This window comes from Topomyia yanbarensis, chromosome 1 (genome assembly GCF_030247195.1).
Source record: "Topomyia yanbarensis strain Yona2022 chromosome 1, ASM3024719v1, whole genome shotgun sequence".
Taxonomy (NCBI): Eukaryota; Metazoa; Arthropoda; class Insecta; order Diptera; family Culicidae; genus Topomyia; species Topomyia yanbarensis.
In genome coordinates this window covers 31079428-31097445 of record NC_080670.1, presented here as the reverse complement: position 1 = coordinate 31097445, position 18018 = coordinate 31079428, and the positions used below count along the sequence as shown (strand labels likewise).

Sequence of the window (18018 nt, the reverse complement as noted above, 5' to 3'; positions counted from 1 at the left end):
ACCGTTGACCCCTCAGTCGTCCACATATTCCGCCCCATTCTGCCCCTATAGGAATGTTGTTATCGCCACCCTCCATGGCCGCCTACTTCCTTCGATATGCGCTACCAGTGGTGGGTGGTGGAAACTATTGCATGTTGTGGATGGCTGCGTGCTACGTGGGTGTTGGGTGGGCTACTTACCGTAAGATCTTACATTTATTTTCTTGACACTGACTACTTATATACATACACAAATTACGAAACGCGAAAATCTCAACAGTCTTGGAAGAAACTATACCACTTGTTACAATGGCTATTAGATTTTATCCCGATCCGACTTCCGGTTTCGGAGTTACGGGTTGTGGCGTGCGATCACATAGCAAAAACCAACCCAAATAACCACATGCATTATACTGAAGCATCAGTTTAGCTTCATATTTACATTACTAATGTTCATTTGTTCTACATATGCATTCCTGAAGCAAAGATACCCTAATGCAACATCATAAATGTTTCAAGACATTGCATCTTATAAGCAATGTAACATGCATTATACGCATCTATAGAGCAACAATTTAATGTTTGTTTGCATTGCATTTAAAAATGCTTCGAAGCTCTTCTGCGCTACACTTTAATAGCATGTAATGTTTGAACTAAAGGCAATGAAACATTAAAATATTTTGACGTTTATCATGTAAATGTTCGACTTTAAACAAATTTCGTCATCATTTAAAAAAATGGAAAACGCCAAAAAATGGAGAGCAGTATTGAAAAGTGGAAATTTTCGACGAAAAGTGGAAAAATATCGGTGCTGTATCCCAACCACTAGATTTTTACCACCTGAACCTGTAGTACCAACCTTTGATCAATCTATGAACGTTGAGGAAGAATACATGGGAGATAAATTTGTGGAATTGAACAATAACGGGAACATCGCATCTGTCGATTTGTATGACGATATCCTTAAAGATTTCAGCTCAGATAAAACATACGATAGCAAATTTGAATTGGAAAAAGAACAAGATCTTCAAACATTTTTAAGAGACTGGAGTATCGAACACAACATACGTCATCAAGCGATGAAACCATTATTGCAGAGACTAAATAAAGTAGATCGGAACATTCCAACTGATCCTAGACGATTATTATATACTCCACGCTCCAAACCGACTATCACTATGATTGATGGGGGCCAGTACTGGCACCAGGGCCTAGGTAATTGCATTATTTCTTGATGAAAAATAATAAGAATATTTACTATTTCATTCAATAAAAAAAACAGAACAATGTCTTCGACAATGCTTTGCAGATATGAAAGGGCCGACTGCAGTTTCAATAAACATAAATATAGATGGTTTACCTTTATTTAGTAATGGAACGGATCAGGTATGGCCAATTTTGTTCAACGTTCATGAACAGCCACAAAAAAAACCAATGGTTATTGGCATTTTCCACGGTCGTACTAAGCCTAAGAAAGTAGAAGAATTTTTGCGACCATTTGTCAATGAAATACTGCCTATTCTCACCGAAGGCATTTGGATAAACAACTTCCAATTGACAATCAAAGTAAGAGCTTTTATTTGCGATTCCCCTGCTAGAGCGTTTATAAAAGGTTTATACTTTAGTGAGCTATTTAAACTGAATATATGACGCAATTCTTGTATTTTAGGTGTAGTAAATTTTAACTCATTGCATGGCTGTCTTAAATGTTGCACGATTGGTCATTATTCATCATTATTGCGAACCACAATTTTCCCCGAAACATCTGCTCCACGAAGATTTGATGCCGATTTTCGTCAACGGATGTACGAAGGACATCATCAAATATACAAGATACGCGAAAACGGAAAAATACAAAAAAATCCAGTTATGACCCCACTACTGGAACTGCCTATTGACATGATCAAAGATATCATCGTAGCAGATTCGCTACATTTGCTTCATCTAGGTATCACGAAGAGGCTGCTTTTAGCCTACAGGGATGGTCAGAACGGTCTTGATGCCGTTAAGTGGTCAAAAGATGACATTATTGCTATTTCAACATTGCTAGAAAACATTCAACTTCCAGTAGAAATACATCGTTCGATGCGGGGAATCAACTACATCAATCACTGGAAAGCATCGGAATGCGCATCATTTCTAAATTACATTGGAATTTCACTTCTGAAAAGATTCATAGACGATGAACATTATGATAACTTCTTAAATTTATTTTGTGCTGTTACAATTTGCTCCAGTGATTATTATAGCCGTTTTCTACCCGTAGCGAGCGTATTGTTTAAGAATTTTATTGTGAAACATTACGCTTTGTTCAGTTCCGTAACAAGTAATGTACATAACTTGATACATATTGTGGAAGAAGTTGAAAGGTTTGGTGCCCTTCCGTCTATCTCGTCATATCCATTTGAAAACCATTTATATCAAATCAAACGATTAGTTAGGTCAGGAAGATTTCCACTTAATCAAATAATTAATCGCATTTCAGAGAGGAACGCTACAGAACCACTCAAAACTACAGTTATTGAAAATTATCCTCTAATGAAAACACCTTTAAAAACAGACAAGTCCAAATATTTATGCATTCAATTTTCCGCAAATTTTACACTGAAGCATATGTTCCCAGATAAATGGTTTCTAACAAGAGATAACCGAATTATCGCTATGGAATTTGTTGATTCGAAAGGAGTTCATGGTTCAGAACTAAGAATATTCGATAACCTTTTTGATTATCCGTTTCAATCCGCAAATATTTTCGTGTTTAAGACAAAAAATAATCAAAATTTCAAAGATTGCCAACTATTCTCATTCGAGCAAATTTTTTGTAAACTGGTGGCGGTAGTTATCACCGATGAAATCATCTTCATCCCTTTGCTACATACCTTGCCAAGAAACGAAAAAATGTAAAATGTAACAAAGGAGTAGAGTAACATTTTCTGTAGGTCATGAAAAGATTCATTTATTTATTTAAAAAATACTTCAAAAAAATTAAGCTACATTGTTTTGTTCATGTTCGTCGATCATCTCTTCTAAGTATTCTTCAGCTAATACCTGAAAATAGTCATTTTGTTCATTCGAATGAACGCTTATGTCATTATGCACAGCTTGATCGTCCATTGGCTTAATATTTTCGTCATTCGTACTTTCGACATTCCCAGGGATTCGTCTCTTCCGAGCAACAGACAACCGAACTCGCTTAATGTCTTCCAAACGCTGTTTCGAATTTCTGATACACTGCTTGAAAAATTTATGGCAAGCCGCTAGCGAAAACTGTTCATCTGCACGTAAAATTACTTGATAGAAAAGATTTATAAAATGTTCATATTTGGAGAACGCAATTTTTGTTACAGCTTCTCCGTTTTCGCTTTTGGTTTTAGAAACTCCCGTCCAGGAAACTTCACGCATAAATTTCCGATCCAGAAAATAGTCGATCACTTGCAAACATACTGTCCAACCCTGTCCAGTGAAACGATGCTTTCCGTGAATATTTCCCATCGAAAGAATAACAGATTTAATGTAGCTTTCATCTTTGCACTTTTTTTCAAGTGCTTCTAAATCCTGTAAGGTTTTAACTGGTTGCACGGAAATATTGTTAAGTTCAATGACATCTTTATCGACTTCAGATTGCTTGCGCGAAGACAACATATCAATTTTAGCATTTGCTTGAGACAAAAGAAACACACACTGGTCTAATTGCTTTTCCATGCGATGTAATTTGTCCTCAAACTTTCCCAACGATTGGCATTTTTCACATGACTCAGGTGCGACTGTTGCAATCATTTCGGGAGAAGAAACAACTCCTGTGGGTTTGACTGGACAGATATAATCCGCTTGTGAAGAGTCGATGATGTCCTCCGAAAATGAAACCTGACTAGAGAGCTCAGTGGATTTTTGGGAGTTTCCAGTCGCTTTACTGTATCCAGTTTGCTTTATAGCGGAAAATAATTCAGCTACATCTTTTCTCATTTTAATTTTCAATTCCATTTCGTCGGTGTCGGAGAATACTTCCATTCTCTTTTGTTCTTCGTGTGCCTTAAAAGAGCAAAAAAAAAGCTTTAGGATTTCGAAATTTTTGGTAAATTTGCTAATTACCTCCGAATATGTCTCAAAGCCACTTCGCTTGATTTTGCATCTATTAGCGGCAAGTAAATTATCATCGATCTCGATGGCTGGATTTTTTTTCGCTTTTTCCAGCAAGCGATATCCACTAGCCTTTTTCGGCCAATAGCACAGGTCACTACCATCAATAACACTCAGCTTGTCGGGAATACCGTTGTTCCATCCTTTCCGAATAACCCAAGTGGACGGCAAAGTACACAGATAGGTTTCATCATCGTCGAAACAGGACTGCACAATTGTAAAATTATTATGGGTCATTTCTGAAAATACATACACAAAAACATTTTGCATGCACGCTATTAAGAATTATATGATAATCTTACTTGTAGTGATGAGTTCTACAATAAATTATTCTTGTTTAATTCGCAGTATTTATACCGAACGTCAATAAACTAGCCGTGTTGCTGTATTTTCAAATTTAAGGGTTGCCAATTATGTTGATTTTATATTATCATGTCGCTGTGTAATAAAATAAGGTGGTCACATTTGTTTATGTATTAATGCGGTTTTCATTTCAATTCTTCAAGGAAATCAGTAAGATGTGAAGAAGAATAGCATAAACAGATGATGTACGGGGCACCACTGTAAACACAAGCAAACAGGTATAACACTCGAAGGCATTTCTTTTCCAGCTTTAATGGTCAATTTTAATATAATTTTAGATTGGGTAGGAGTCGCATATACGAGATTCCACTAACATATGGGTAAATAGAGACAAACTACTAGTGGAAAATTGATCCCAAAGCCAACTGTAAACATTCCCTTTAAGCAGAATTCCGGACAAAGCGTTACTTGACAATAGTCGCTGTTGGTAGTAAACATAAGAGAAAGGTGGTTGTTCCGTTAACTGCTGTGAACTGTGTTCGGCCAATAAGGATTTGTCCGGAATCACCCCTCAAAGTGGATGTTTACATTTGGCTTTTGCACCCAAATCATATATTTGTCGCGAATTGATTGTATAGTACGATTGTTCCTAAATATCATGTTTAACTTCAGCAGACCAGGCTGACCTCTTACATCTACCTCTTATTTCGATTGTCTGTAAATCAACATGAATTGGTCTGACCAAGTCTTTGAATCTTTTGCGCGACGCACGTGGTTTTGCAACTGATCTTTGTTAAAATCGTTTGTTAATTTTTATGTTTCGCGAGCTCGAGAACCATGCTTAATTTAAAAGAAAAATACCAACAATGACAAATGTTTGCACCTTTTTTTATATATCGTATCGTCTGCTCATTGCATTAGCAAAGACTATATAATGCAACGCGTTCTTTATATATTGCAAATATGAATCGGTCAACAAGTTTCCTTCACAGATAAGAGTGCTGACGGTCTACCTCATATGAAGCTGATGCCATAGATGACCATAGTTCGAGCCCCGCAATAAGAATTAATAAAATCTCACAGAATTGAAATTATATCGTGAATTAGTGTGCTTCATACTCTTCAACGGTCAAAAAACTTATGGAAGACGTTCATTTCCCCTTATTTTAAAACATTTTTACAATTTTCATTTAATCTCATATCACCTTTATGTTGTGCTATATAACATCGATCTGTCAAAACGAAACATGCTTCATTGTAGCCTTCAGTAATGCTTTTAGTAGACAAAAGCTTTATAAGAGTGTTACTAATGTGGAATCAATGCTAGTTTTGACAAATCTTACATCAGTCGGTTAATCGCCCTTTTCCACTTTATAACAACATTGGTGTTGCATTTACAGTAATGTAGCATTTTATCGTATTCCGCGGACAACTCATTTAAGACTGTTATCTTCACATCATTTAAAGTGTCGTGGTTACTTGGGAATACTCCGATGAAAGCAAAAAAGGTAAAAATTTCGCTAAAATGTCTCTCAAACAACTTAAATTTGCAGTTCTAGGTCACCGACGGCCAAACAAACTTTCGTTGACTACATTAACCACCATAGACGGTTCCGGGAGTGCCCGGGAAAAGCGGTCATTCTTCAAAACTAGCAAACTCATATCAGTTTCTCGGAAATGGTTGAGCCTATTTTTACAAACTTAGTCCCAAATGATAGCTATATTATCCCCACAGATGTCTATAGAATTTCGCACGGATCTCTTATATGGTTCCGGAAATATAGACTGAACCGTCCGGTCACATATGAAATTCCCATATAAGCCGGAACTCAAATTTTTTTTTCAAAGACCCCATGAAATTTCAGAAATCGAATTCGTATTTTTGATGCCAAGCATCTTTAAAATGCATGAAACGTCGAGATTTTATGTTATCTCGAAAAATTTGTTTTTTGAAAAAATCGACTTTTTGGGGCTTTGCCGATTTCGCACCTTTTTCAGTTCAATATTACCGTGGCTGTTTTTTCTTTTACAAAATTTTAGAACTCGAATAATGATTTATTTTCCTGTATATAGTTGTCATTTGATGTATAATAATAAAATGTAATATATGCATTTAAAAGCTTTTAATGAATATAAACAACGCACACATTCTCGTGATTCATGATTGAGAAAGGCCCAATTGCACCGCTAGGGGTATTAAAACAGGTTTTTAGATTAACTTCTCTTCTATTGTAATTTGGAGTTACGTTTAGCTTTTTCCTTCTTATTCATATCATACAGGGTGTTTGGTTCACGGTTAAGTACCTCTCGAGGGATGATTAACTGTCCTATTTTGAGAAAAAATCATTCGGCACATACCGTCTCAACCGTTACTAAGTTATTGAACTTTTTGTTTTGAAAACTTAGTTGTCTTAGAATAGCTCTAACTCAAAAAGTATACTTTGTATTTCAAATCTTTTTGATCCATTGAATAGGTGAGAACATTTTCCATTGAATGATGTCCTCATATGTTTCAGTTAATGAGGTTAAGTAACCTTTTCACAGTAATTTATTTAAATTAAAAAATTTTGATCGATTTTTCGTTCATTTCGCGAAAATCTTAATAGTTAACATTACCATTTTTATAATTCAGATTGTTAGTCTTGAAGAGCTGCATAATTTGTTCTTTGACATGATACACTTATTTTTTCTTGTTTTTATGTTTGGGTTATTGAACTTTCATATTTTTATCTCATTTTCACTAATACTAGCTCTTATTGGAAAAGTATGACACTTATTGCACCTTTTCTTATTTTTATTCGAAAGCAAGAAAAAATTTGCAGAGAAAAATGTTTTAAAACCTTTCAGTTAAGTGTATTTAGTATTCTTTTAAAAGTAAATTAGTTTAAAGTTAATGTTTTTTTTAGATTTTTTTTTGTTAATTTACTTAAAAAATAATAAACATCTCCATTATTATCATCGAAATAATGCATCTCAGCAAGTTCTACAAATCTTTCATTGGCTCCATTCAATTATCTATTTTAGTTTCGAAGAAAAATCTTTTTTATCACCTCGAACCCACTACATTTGTGGTGAGGTCATGCTGTGTTCACTATAAAATTGCAACGAAATGAAAAGCGATAGGGACAAAGTGTCAAACAACAAGTTATAGAGAATGTTAGGGACACCAAATGAACAATAATAACGATAAATTTAGTTGAATGATGATAATTAGAATAATTACAAAACTCCAAAAAACGCTAATTTTGTGTTATTTTATTAGTAAAAAGTCATTCAGTACACTTAACTAAAGGATATTTGTAATACATCGAAAGGAAATTTTCTCAGCTTTCCAATGAAGCTTTGGAAATAGCGATATAAAGCATATTAGATTAGTGTCTTTTAAACACTTGCAAGTCGATTACTGGAAAAGTTTAGTAATGAAATTACAAAGAAACGAGAAGAGATAGGAATATGATGTTGAAGAACAAATTATGAATCGTCCTAAAACCCAACTTTTGGATAATAGATATTGCTATAATAATAGTTCATTATTCTGAGAAAATTAACAAAAACCTCATCAAAAACGCCAACTTTTAACCACTTTACAACTTAAAGGTAGTTAAAACTAATTAACTGAAAGATATGAGAACACCATTCAATAGAAAATTTTCTCACCTTTCCAGTGGAAAGATTAAAAATACGAAGTATACTTTTCGAGTTAGAGGTACTTTAAGATAAATAAGTTTTTTACACAAAATGTTCAATAACTCTGTAACGGTTAATGGTATGTGTAGAACGATTTTTTACTCCAAATATGACACACAAGAATCACAACAGTGAACACGCCGTCATTTGTATTAGCTTCTTCACTGATGGGGCTGGGTGTTAATTTGGGGGGTGCTGAACACCTCGTTAGCAATTGTTTGTGCAAATACCTGTTTTCTTCAAATGGACAAAGTTAGATTAAACCTAATTCATGCCTGAGGGCACAATGACTAATATAAATAAATTTAGTTGATTTTGCGTGACGGATTCTCCGCATCAGTAACTGGACCAGTCTTGATACCCAGTTGGTGTTTCATTTGTTCAATTTGAGTCTATATGGCACAACGTCTGTGCGAGATAACGTATGCGGAATGAAATTTGGACAACGCTTCCAGCATTAAAACAAAAATACAACCCTGTGCAAGGCACCATACTAAACGTCATACTCTAGGCACACTTATTTTAAACATCTAGTGTTAATTTCGACCCGCTAGGAGATACCATGTGACCAAAATGCAGCGAACGCCTAATCTGGCACCTAGCTATTATGTCAAAAAGAAGTTTTGGCGCATTGGAGGATTATAGCATACTTTTTGAACAAAAGGCTGATAACCCTCCAAATGTACCACAACTGCGTCCAAATGAGGATTTGTGGAATAATTTGAAGCAGAGAGTATATGCCAATAACTTTCGACATAAAACTAACAAACATGATAGTCAAAATTAAGAAAGAAATTAAGAATATGCCAACATCAATATTTTCAACTCCTTTGCAAAAAGATCCTGCAAACTGTCATAAACCTTTTCGAATGGGCTCAATTTTTTTTCTACATTTAGTTAATAAGCTGACAAATGTGTTCATATAGAGAGAACATTCAATAAAGAGTTTTCTAGAAAAAAATTGCCTTTTGGATTTTGTCCAAATTTTATTCCGCATACGTTACTGAACTTGAAAAAATTCGATTAGAAAAAAAGTAAGAATGAAAAACAAGCTGGGGCTACAACTAAAAAATAACGATTATTTTCCCAACAAGGATATAAAAAAATTGGGCGGTACAAAATAAGCATAACCACGAAGAGAAAGATGAAGAATGATCAAAATAAATTTACTAATTAAGTACAAACAAAAAAATAGGAAGTTTAAAAAATTCATGAAATGAATTATATAGATCCTGTTTTTGACGCTTCTTATGACATGGTAGCAGGAAAAACTGATTTACTAATTTAAAAGAAACAATGTGCTAAAACCAGAAAATGCAAGAAATAAAGAAGGAACACCTGGTTCAATCATTAAAATTATTATATTCATGATGAAATATAGTTTACATTAATTAAATTAATGATATAGTGCATGTACTACTGAAAAGTATATGAAATTACTTAATCCAATGAGATAAAAATATATCATGAGCATGATTTAATGAACTAAAAACAAACGAATGAAAAAGACAAAATCGATCGACAATCGATCCTTCTCGCGAATTGTCAATTTGCAAACCTCATACATGATTGAAGTCAGCATTCTACTCAGACAAGATCATGCGTTTTCCCCATGCACTTTTATGGCCCTGTGGGTTAGTTCCCTTGCTGGTTATATAAACACAAAACAAATATAAAAATTGTTTTATTCAGTCTAAAGAAATGTCAGCTCGATTGGCAACACCTGACGTAAACGTATTCCCTTACAGTGCCATCAAATCATCAAACATTTAAATTTACACATGAAAAAATATGTGCAATTTTGAAAGTTATTAAATGAAGACTAATCCTTATTTGCAATAAAATAAGAACAGAAAAAAATCGCATAGCCAATGTGGCTCATTTTTAAAGATAGCACTGTTGATGAATCACCTAATAAAATAGGTGATAAGGATCACGGACGAAAACAGCTGATCACCGCTTGCAACGTCTGTGAAAGGTACTGATAATCTATAATCTATAGCTATGTATACAGATAATCACATAAGAAGTTTGCTGACTTGACAAGACCGTTTTGGAAAATCATTTAAAATGACGTCCCTTGCAGACCCCCAGTCCGGCATAAAATCATTATTGCAAACGTTGCCACCTTTCCAACGATTGCTTGTTTATCAAAATCAGTGCAAAAATACTATCGCACGAGCTCGCCAAAAAAATCTGACCCCACTCTATCTTTTATTTCTGATCATATTAAATTGAATGGTACCGCTGATTGGGAATTTTCATAAATTGAATATACATATTTATGTTTTATTATTTACACAGTTTCTGCTGAAAATCCTGCTGAAATTCAAAACAGACGAGCTGCAAGGTCAGGCTCAGATCGAAAAATAGCAAGAATTTATGGAATTCCTCCACGCTGCCACATCCGGCCCCATTCCACTTTGTTGCTATGGTGAACGCGTGGGAAAATTCCGCAAAAATATTTGCATTCTTTGAAATGAGTGCACATAGATTCACACCATCATCATCGTCGTCATCATCCTCATCATCTAAGTAAGTCGGTGAACTAGTGGCGGAGACGCACGCACCATAAAAATTCAATGAAGCAACACCCCAATCAAAAACGGGCAAATAGCTGGCTAACGGAAGGCTATTTGCCAACTCGGATGTGCTAATTGCCCTTCAATTTGCCAGCAAATTGCTGGCAATTAGGGGGTTATTTCAAATGCAACATTTGGGCGATTTGCCGTCGTCATTTTTTGCCGCTCTATCCGCCCTTAAATCGCCCACGGAACGCGCCATTTAATCGCCCTTAATTGCCCTAATATGAAAATTACAAATAATACTTTTTTTCGGATTCATTATCTACTTATATAAACTTATCAGTATACTAGGTAATCACGACCAAACTATAGGAAGAATCAATGGTGAAATTGGTATTGCACATCAAAGCTTGCCACAATCCGACTTTCATTAAGACTTTAGGTCAGAGATCTTGTTCCACTATACTTACACACGATTCCACAGTTGCCCACATTGGTTAGCTAAATGAAGTGTACTAGACAACCGAAATACAAGCGAGAACATGCCAATTACTTGAAAAACCAATTTCTAGCTTAAGCCAAACATGAACCGCCATGTTTGAAAAACGTAAAATTCAGCCGCCAGAAAATTTGACTAAATATTGAAAGTACCGTTAAATCGCATTCGCAAATTGCATTTGTTCCTAGGGGCAATTAGCACAGGAGAGTTGAGTCAAACGTCAAACTGTTTAAATCGCCTGACCATGTTCGTCCGCATTTTTTTTTGACCGGGACGGAATGTTGCTGCAACCGTGATTGTTTTACCCAATGTTTGATAATTTTTTTTTGAATGAGTAAAACTAGGCATGTGCGCTATTCTGCAAAATGTTTATTAAGGTTTCATCTACACTGAGCAAAAAGTATCTGAGAATTTCATAAGTCTCGGCATATGAACCAACCTTCTGACGATGTCATTGAATGCTTCAGAATGTCATAGGCAGGCTTATAAATTCATTTATCTTTATTGATGCACTCCATAGACGTACAGATAATGTATTTCATAAAACAGTCTTATGACTTCGCTCCAATATATGCCTTTAAGAATTTCATAAGTTTTTCTCATGAAACCCATATAATAAATAAATTCTATAAAATTGTATTTTGTTTTTCATGAACATCACTTTTGTGAAAAGTTCATAATTGTTTCTTATGAATTCAGTACTGGCCTGGACAGCCAACCAGAGTTAATAGTTTCAGCACTTTTTGATTACCGCTGTTTGAAACAGAAGAAGTGAGATTTTCAGTCAAATTGCAACAAAATTTTAAATTGTTTTTATGTTATTGAATAAATTACTGTGAGCATTAAATCTGTTTACATGGTTATGATTTTTACAGAAGATATCCGATTATTTGAAATGAAATAAGCTGTGCATATAATTAGTGTCTGACGCGTATTTTATAGTTATCAAAATCATTTGAGAAGTAACAATCATTATCACTCAGTTGTCAAGTCCAGTTTCCCAGTTGTCTAAGCCCAGTTTCCCAAGAAATATTGACGAAGCGTTGCTTATTATGTACAATTTTTAATATTTAGTGAGAGTTTTCTCTTCAATCTTCTGAAGGGATCTACACTTGGCGGTTAATTTGTCCCGAATTGAGTTCTACAAGATGACCATACGAATGAACTCATGAGGAATGATGTTCATATTTGACAATTCTCAGTGATTTGTTTACTTTGTCAGTTGCGTGAGTTGGAGTGCAATGGGTGCCCATCTGTTACATTCAAACTCACGTAACTTCCATGTAAACAAACCACCGAGAATTGTTAAACGAAGTTCATCCGGCTCATTTTGTGGGGTTATGTCGGTTGGTGTAAAACCTGATATCCTCTCAAGGTTGATTTTTGCTGTTGATTTTTTGTCTACTAAAAATGCTCGAGAATTGTCAGCCATGTTCTTTTTTTTATATATATATATATATATATGCACAATAAGGCCATCACAAATATTTTTTAAAAATTATGTCACCCCCCCCTTCAAAATCGCTGAAAAAATCAGGGGGCAAATAATTTTTTTAAAATAACCAAAATTCAAAAAATTGTCACGTTTTATAGAACAACAATAGCTTCCAGATTTTGCTTTACGTAACTGAAAACTATTATGGTAGTTTTAGAAATTACCATCCCATGATAATTTTTATTTTGACCATTCTCGGGTAAATGTGAAGTTTAAATGAGATCATCGATCCAGTCCAACATCGAATGAAACGTTTGCTGGTCGCGGAAGGAAGGACCCATCTGTGTATTATCAAACAAACATCTCATGGAAAGGCTAATACAGACCGACTTCTGAATCGATTCCATTTTAAACGCAACAGTCGATAGAGACATAATCGATCGTTGCATTCGAAAATAATTTCGATAAGGAAACAATCTGAATTCAAATCAGACTCCTGGAGATTTATATATGATTCAATATTCAATATACATGAGCTTTACCGAAAGGTTTTTGACATTTAAAGATTTCATATGGGATCTTAGTATTCATACCGTATTTCCGCAGCCATATGTGCGATTCTTATGAATCTGCTACCAAACCTTCCTTTTAAGGCTAAGCTTGTGAAAATTGAATAAGCCGTTTTCCAAGAAGCCGAAGAGACATTAATTCTGAAATATTCCAAGAACCAGAAACATGCGAAATTTTCGAGATAGACGCTGGAATCAAAAAAACTTTGTCTGGCCATCAGCGATCATTAATGCTCTAGCAAAGCTAAATATAGATCTTACAAATAATGGTATCATCGGCACTTACCGCAGGAAGAACCGGGAATCCATTATCGATGTCAATTTTTGTAGCCTTGGAGTAACCGGAAAGATGGACTGAAAAGTGTGCGAGGATATATCCACAGCGACCACCAAGCGATTTGGTACAGCATTGATAACAGGACTATGAACTACACACGAATATGAATATGTAGGAGATAAATAAACGAGTGAAGATGGAAAACAGCGATTTATCACAGGAACGTGTCCGTCGAAGAACTTGAATTTCAGGGTATCCTCTTCAACCTAAATGCGAACGAGTTCACGGCACTACTAACAAAGGCGTGTAATGCGACCATACCAAGGGATGGGAAACTGAGAAACGGTCGCCGGGTGCAATACGACGATTATCGATCTACGTATAAGTTGCCTCCGAGCTTGAGAAGAAGTCGGAGATCACTTCGGTTTCTCATCTCGCTCAGTTCAGAAGCTAGAAATCGTTCCGCTGCAATAGCAGGGCAAGTAATCAAATTTACCCGCGCGACGCTTGGCAAAAATTGATTCCTTCTGCCTAGTGTGTGATACGTGAACAAACAATGAGTGACAATGCCAAGCAAAAGTATATCACGATGCGGGCAAACTGTGTTGCTGTTGACTACACGAAATATCCGGTAATACCATCAATTCATGAAGGGGAGCAAATGTTGAAGGTGAACTTGAAGTTCAACGTAGCTTGCGGTACTTTATGCGGTGCAATTCCACCATTTACGTCATGCGCTACTGAATATGTTAAAAAATATTAGTCAAGTAGAATCATTCGCTTCCCAGAACAACATGAAACACGTCATCGAATGTAATGACATTTTATACAGTATCCCAACATATATAAATGTTGACATGACCTGGCACCACGTACTAGTTCCTTCGCTATCAAACAAATCCTGTCAAAATACGGAGAGGTGAATAGTGTTAAGGAAGATAGTTGGAGGAACTTCTTCCCAAGACTCCGCAACGGAGTTCGTGTGGTGAGAATGCGTCCGACAAAAACTATTCCCTCTTACTTGACTTTCACATGCAAATCACCTCATGGTGTTGAATATTCTCAACGAACACTAGTCACGCACCCAGGACAGATTCCTACCTGTCAATATTGTGATCATCCGCTACACCACGGGAAACCTTGCGCAGAGACTGCTAAAGAAATTCCACCTGATACGACCAAAGCCGGTATACAATCATCGTATGTTAAACCACAACCAGTTGGTAAACCAACGACTGCAGACCGGACATTCACAAACACCAGCTCAACAACGATCGGCCCCAGTACCACTAAACCAACTGCCATTATCAACATCGAAGTAACAACGATTACAGCAAATGTTTCCAAACCAACAACAAACACCACCAATAAGGAATCTAATACCGATGAAGAAGAATTTACAATAGCGACCCGTAAGCACAAACAACAAATAAGAACATCCGACGATGAGCAAGATGAATGCAGTACCGATGATGACATGGACGTAAACTAAAACGCGAGAGAAGACGGACCAAATGACCCCCGAGGTGCGCTCCACGGCTCAGTTGTGCTAACGCATTGAGCCGTGTCAAATATATGTAAAATTAAAAAGAAGTCAGAAGGCTCGAGGTAAGCGAGCTGCAAGAACCGCTCTCAACAAAGCAGTCAAGCTGTACAAGAAAGCCTTACCACAAAGCCAACGCGAATTTCCTTAGGAGAGACCTACAAAGTTGGCATAACAAAGATAAAATGCTCAGCTGCACCACCTGAAAGGTGCCCGGAATAGATGGAGGTCACCATCGAAAGGTTTTCCCCACAACATGAATCTATTATTAGGTATGATCACAAAGATGAAGATCGGTTTACCAACAAACAGGTTATCGAGATGGCGAAAGTCATAAAAGTGAAGCGATACATGAGAGCCCGGATATGTTCAAAACGATCCGATAATTGGAAGCGACAAAAGCTGATGTTGCTTCCGATACCGGGACAACATGGAAATCTTTCAGCGTAGTCAATATATCCCTTGGTAATGTTAGAGAGAAGGAGTAATCCTGAACAAGCTAACGAAGTACGCGGATCGTGAGAACGGCATCTCATGTAATTCGGCTTCCTTATAGGCAGGTCTACAGTGAAATCCATCCAAACGGTCGTGGGAGCTGTGGAGACAGCAGAGATACAACTGACGTTCCTAGACTCGACGCTGTGGAACGCAGTGTACGATGGAGTATTGAAGCTGATCCTTCCCAGAGATATAACGATTTTCGGCTTCACGGATGATGTGGTGTTCCAAGTAATCGGACAATCACTAGAAAAGGAGACACTCGACACGGAGACGATTGCCCATCATAAAACAGAGTTGGTGATGACTAGCAGCCGAAAGACAGCGCGGTCGGAAAATATATCATCGACTTGAACTTTTAAAGTCACGACGATTATGTTAAGGGGAAGGTTGTGAGAGCAACCACAGCTTTGCTTGAGGCGCCAGTGTACTGAGCACCACGAACCAGCGGAAATCGCTGGACCGAAGCATGTGAGCAGACTAGTTTCACCGTCCGGGACAAGATCGAGTAGGTCGAGTGAAGCACCAGCGGTGGGTCGTCGAGTTTTCAACGAACCGGAAGCAGCGAACCAGAAGCTACGCTCTATCCGGTATCGCCGAACCGTCCTCGCCAAGTACTGGTTGGCCCTTTGAGTAGGATTTATTGACTATGCGAGTAGATTGCGACAAAACTGGGAGCTAAATGATTCGCGCAACAGGCATCGGTATCGGGAGAACTTCCGACGGGGAATTGAGATGGCTCGCGAAAACAGGAACTAAATGGTTCACAGAAACTGGAGCCAAATGGCTAAAGGAAGTTCATCACTGCGATTAGCCGGATATGTGTTCGGAGCTAAACCGCTCTAATGTATCATTTTGTCTTGAGACTGAATCAGCCTCCCCACGATATAACGCTTCGATGCAGTCTCGTGCTTTTGTTCCACGAGAACCTCACTTTTTTGAAAGAAGAAAAGTGAGGACTGTTAGTAGTGGTTAGGCACAAAAGTGAGTCCCACCTAGGGCCAATGCAGTTTTGAAGCTTTTTTAACCATACTATAAAACATACAGACATTTTCAGATATCCAGAATGTTTTCCAAAAGTCCATAAGTGACATGTTGCAATCCTGTTTCTGTACATTGTTATCAAGCAGGTTCACCTTTGACCGATTTTCATGCCTTGTGTGTACAGTCGGTCCATGTGCCGCCACAACGGAATGAAAACTGTTCAAGCAACCAAAAGTTAATACCTTAATGTACTCTTAAATGTTTACATTAAGTTCTAGAGAACTTTCAAGCTTTTTTGGGAATTTAGAAATTGCACTGTTCGGAAAATTATTTAAAACGAAAACTTTAGCATCCCTTTCCTATGTAAACTTTTGATTGATTCAGTAATGTTTGCTTGAATTTTTCTAGTAAAACAAATAGCTCAACCCCGCTATACGAAATCACCCTGTGGAAACGTCCACCATTGTTCAATCGAAAGAAAATGTAAAAAGAAAAAAAAATTGTGTTTATTAAAATAAATATTTATTTTTTGTTTGCCCCCCCCCTTCAGAAAAAAATTTGTACTTGGACATAATTTTTAAAAAAGATTTGTAATGGCCTAATATCCATAAATAAAAAACTTATGGCATTCATTCGAACATTGTGATGAATTTCATAAGACTGTTCTATGGAAATCGTTATTTCTACTATGTTTTCTACTTATAAATGTCAGCAATTTTCATAAATGGGCACCTATGGCGTTCATTCGGACATTTTCATAAATTTCATAAGACTGTCTTATGAAAATAATAAGAGATGGATTTGGAAAATTTCCCCTCCAAATCATAAGACAGATTTATAAAATCCATTTAAAATCCTTATGTCAGAAAGTCATAAGACGTTTTTATGGAAATTCAAAGTAAATTTTGCTCGGTGTATAAAATCAACATTTTCGAGTGTAAACTGTCAAAAATGACACCCAAAATGGCGACTTTCTCGAAAGAAGATTTTTCGAATCTGCGGGCATTCCATGGAACCAATCAATTTCGCGTTTAGCCCGCCTAAAAGGGGACAACATTCTCCGGCGCTGCAACCTACAAAATCGCAATATTCTGATCAATAACGATTTGTTACAGCGGGCCAAAGTGAAAAAATCATGCGAAAAAACGATACTTTATTTTCAAGTGACCGCCATTTTGTTTCTATAACGAATTTTTTCATGTCTTTCAGGTTGGGGTGCCGTTATGGAATGTAACCTTCAAGACCGCTTTGTTTTTCTCTTTCTGCTTGTAGACGACGAATTGCGACCTATGTCGTGCCCGCAGATGAGGTCGGTTTTCATAACACTTTATTGGAGCCGCCATTTTTGACACCTTACACTCGAAAATTTTGATTTTATAGATGAAACCTTAATAAACTTTTTTTTTCTTTTTTTCTTATCTTCGGTATACATCGTACAGAAACATTTTAAAACTTATATTTCTTATTAATAACTTATATCTATGCTTGGAAACGTTAAAATCATACACTGAAGAAGCTTCGTTAAATCTGCGTCAACATATTTCCAGTTGATTATTTTGTCCTAATGAAGTACGGTGTCTGGG

The 18018-nt window shown here is 36.5% G+C and overlaps 1 protein-coding gene across 2 annotated transcripts in view; it reads right to left on the bottom strand.

Moving 5' to 3' along the window:
• Window positions 1–18018, bottom strand: part of LOC131677235 (uncharacterized) — a 121186-nt gene that overhangs the window by 69014 nt on the left and 34154 nt on the right. The window contains exons 3-4 of one of the 2 annotated variants that reach the window (XM_058956955.1): window positions 4068–4354; window positions 731–4007 (exon numbers count right to left, since the gene is read on the bottom strand). The exons of the other annotated variant lie outside the window; for it this stretch is intronic. Coding sequence (XP_058812938.1) covers window positions 2964–4007; window positions 4068–4354 — 1331 coding nt within the window. The 3' untranslated portion in view covers window positions 731–2963. Of the gene's footprint in view, window positions 1–730; window positions 4008–4067; window positions 4355–18018 lie in introns of those variants that run through there. 2 annotated transcript variants of the gene reach the window in all.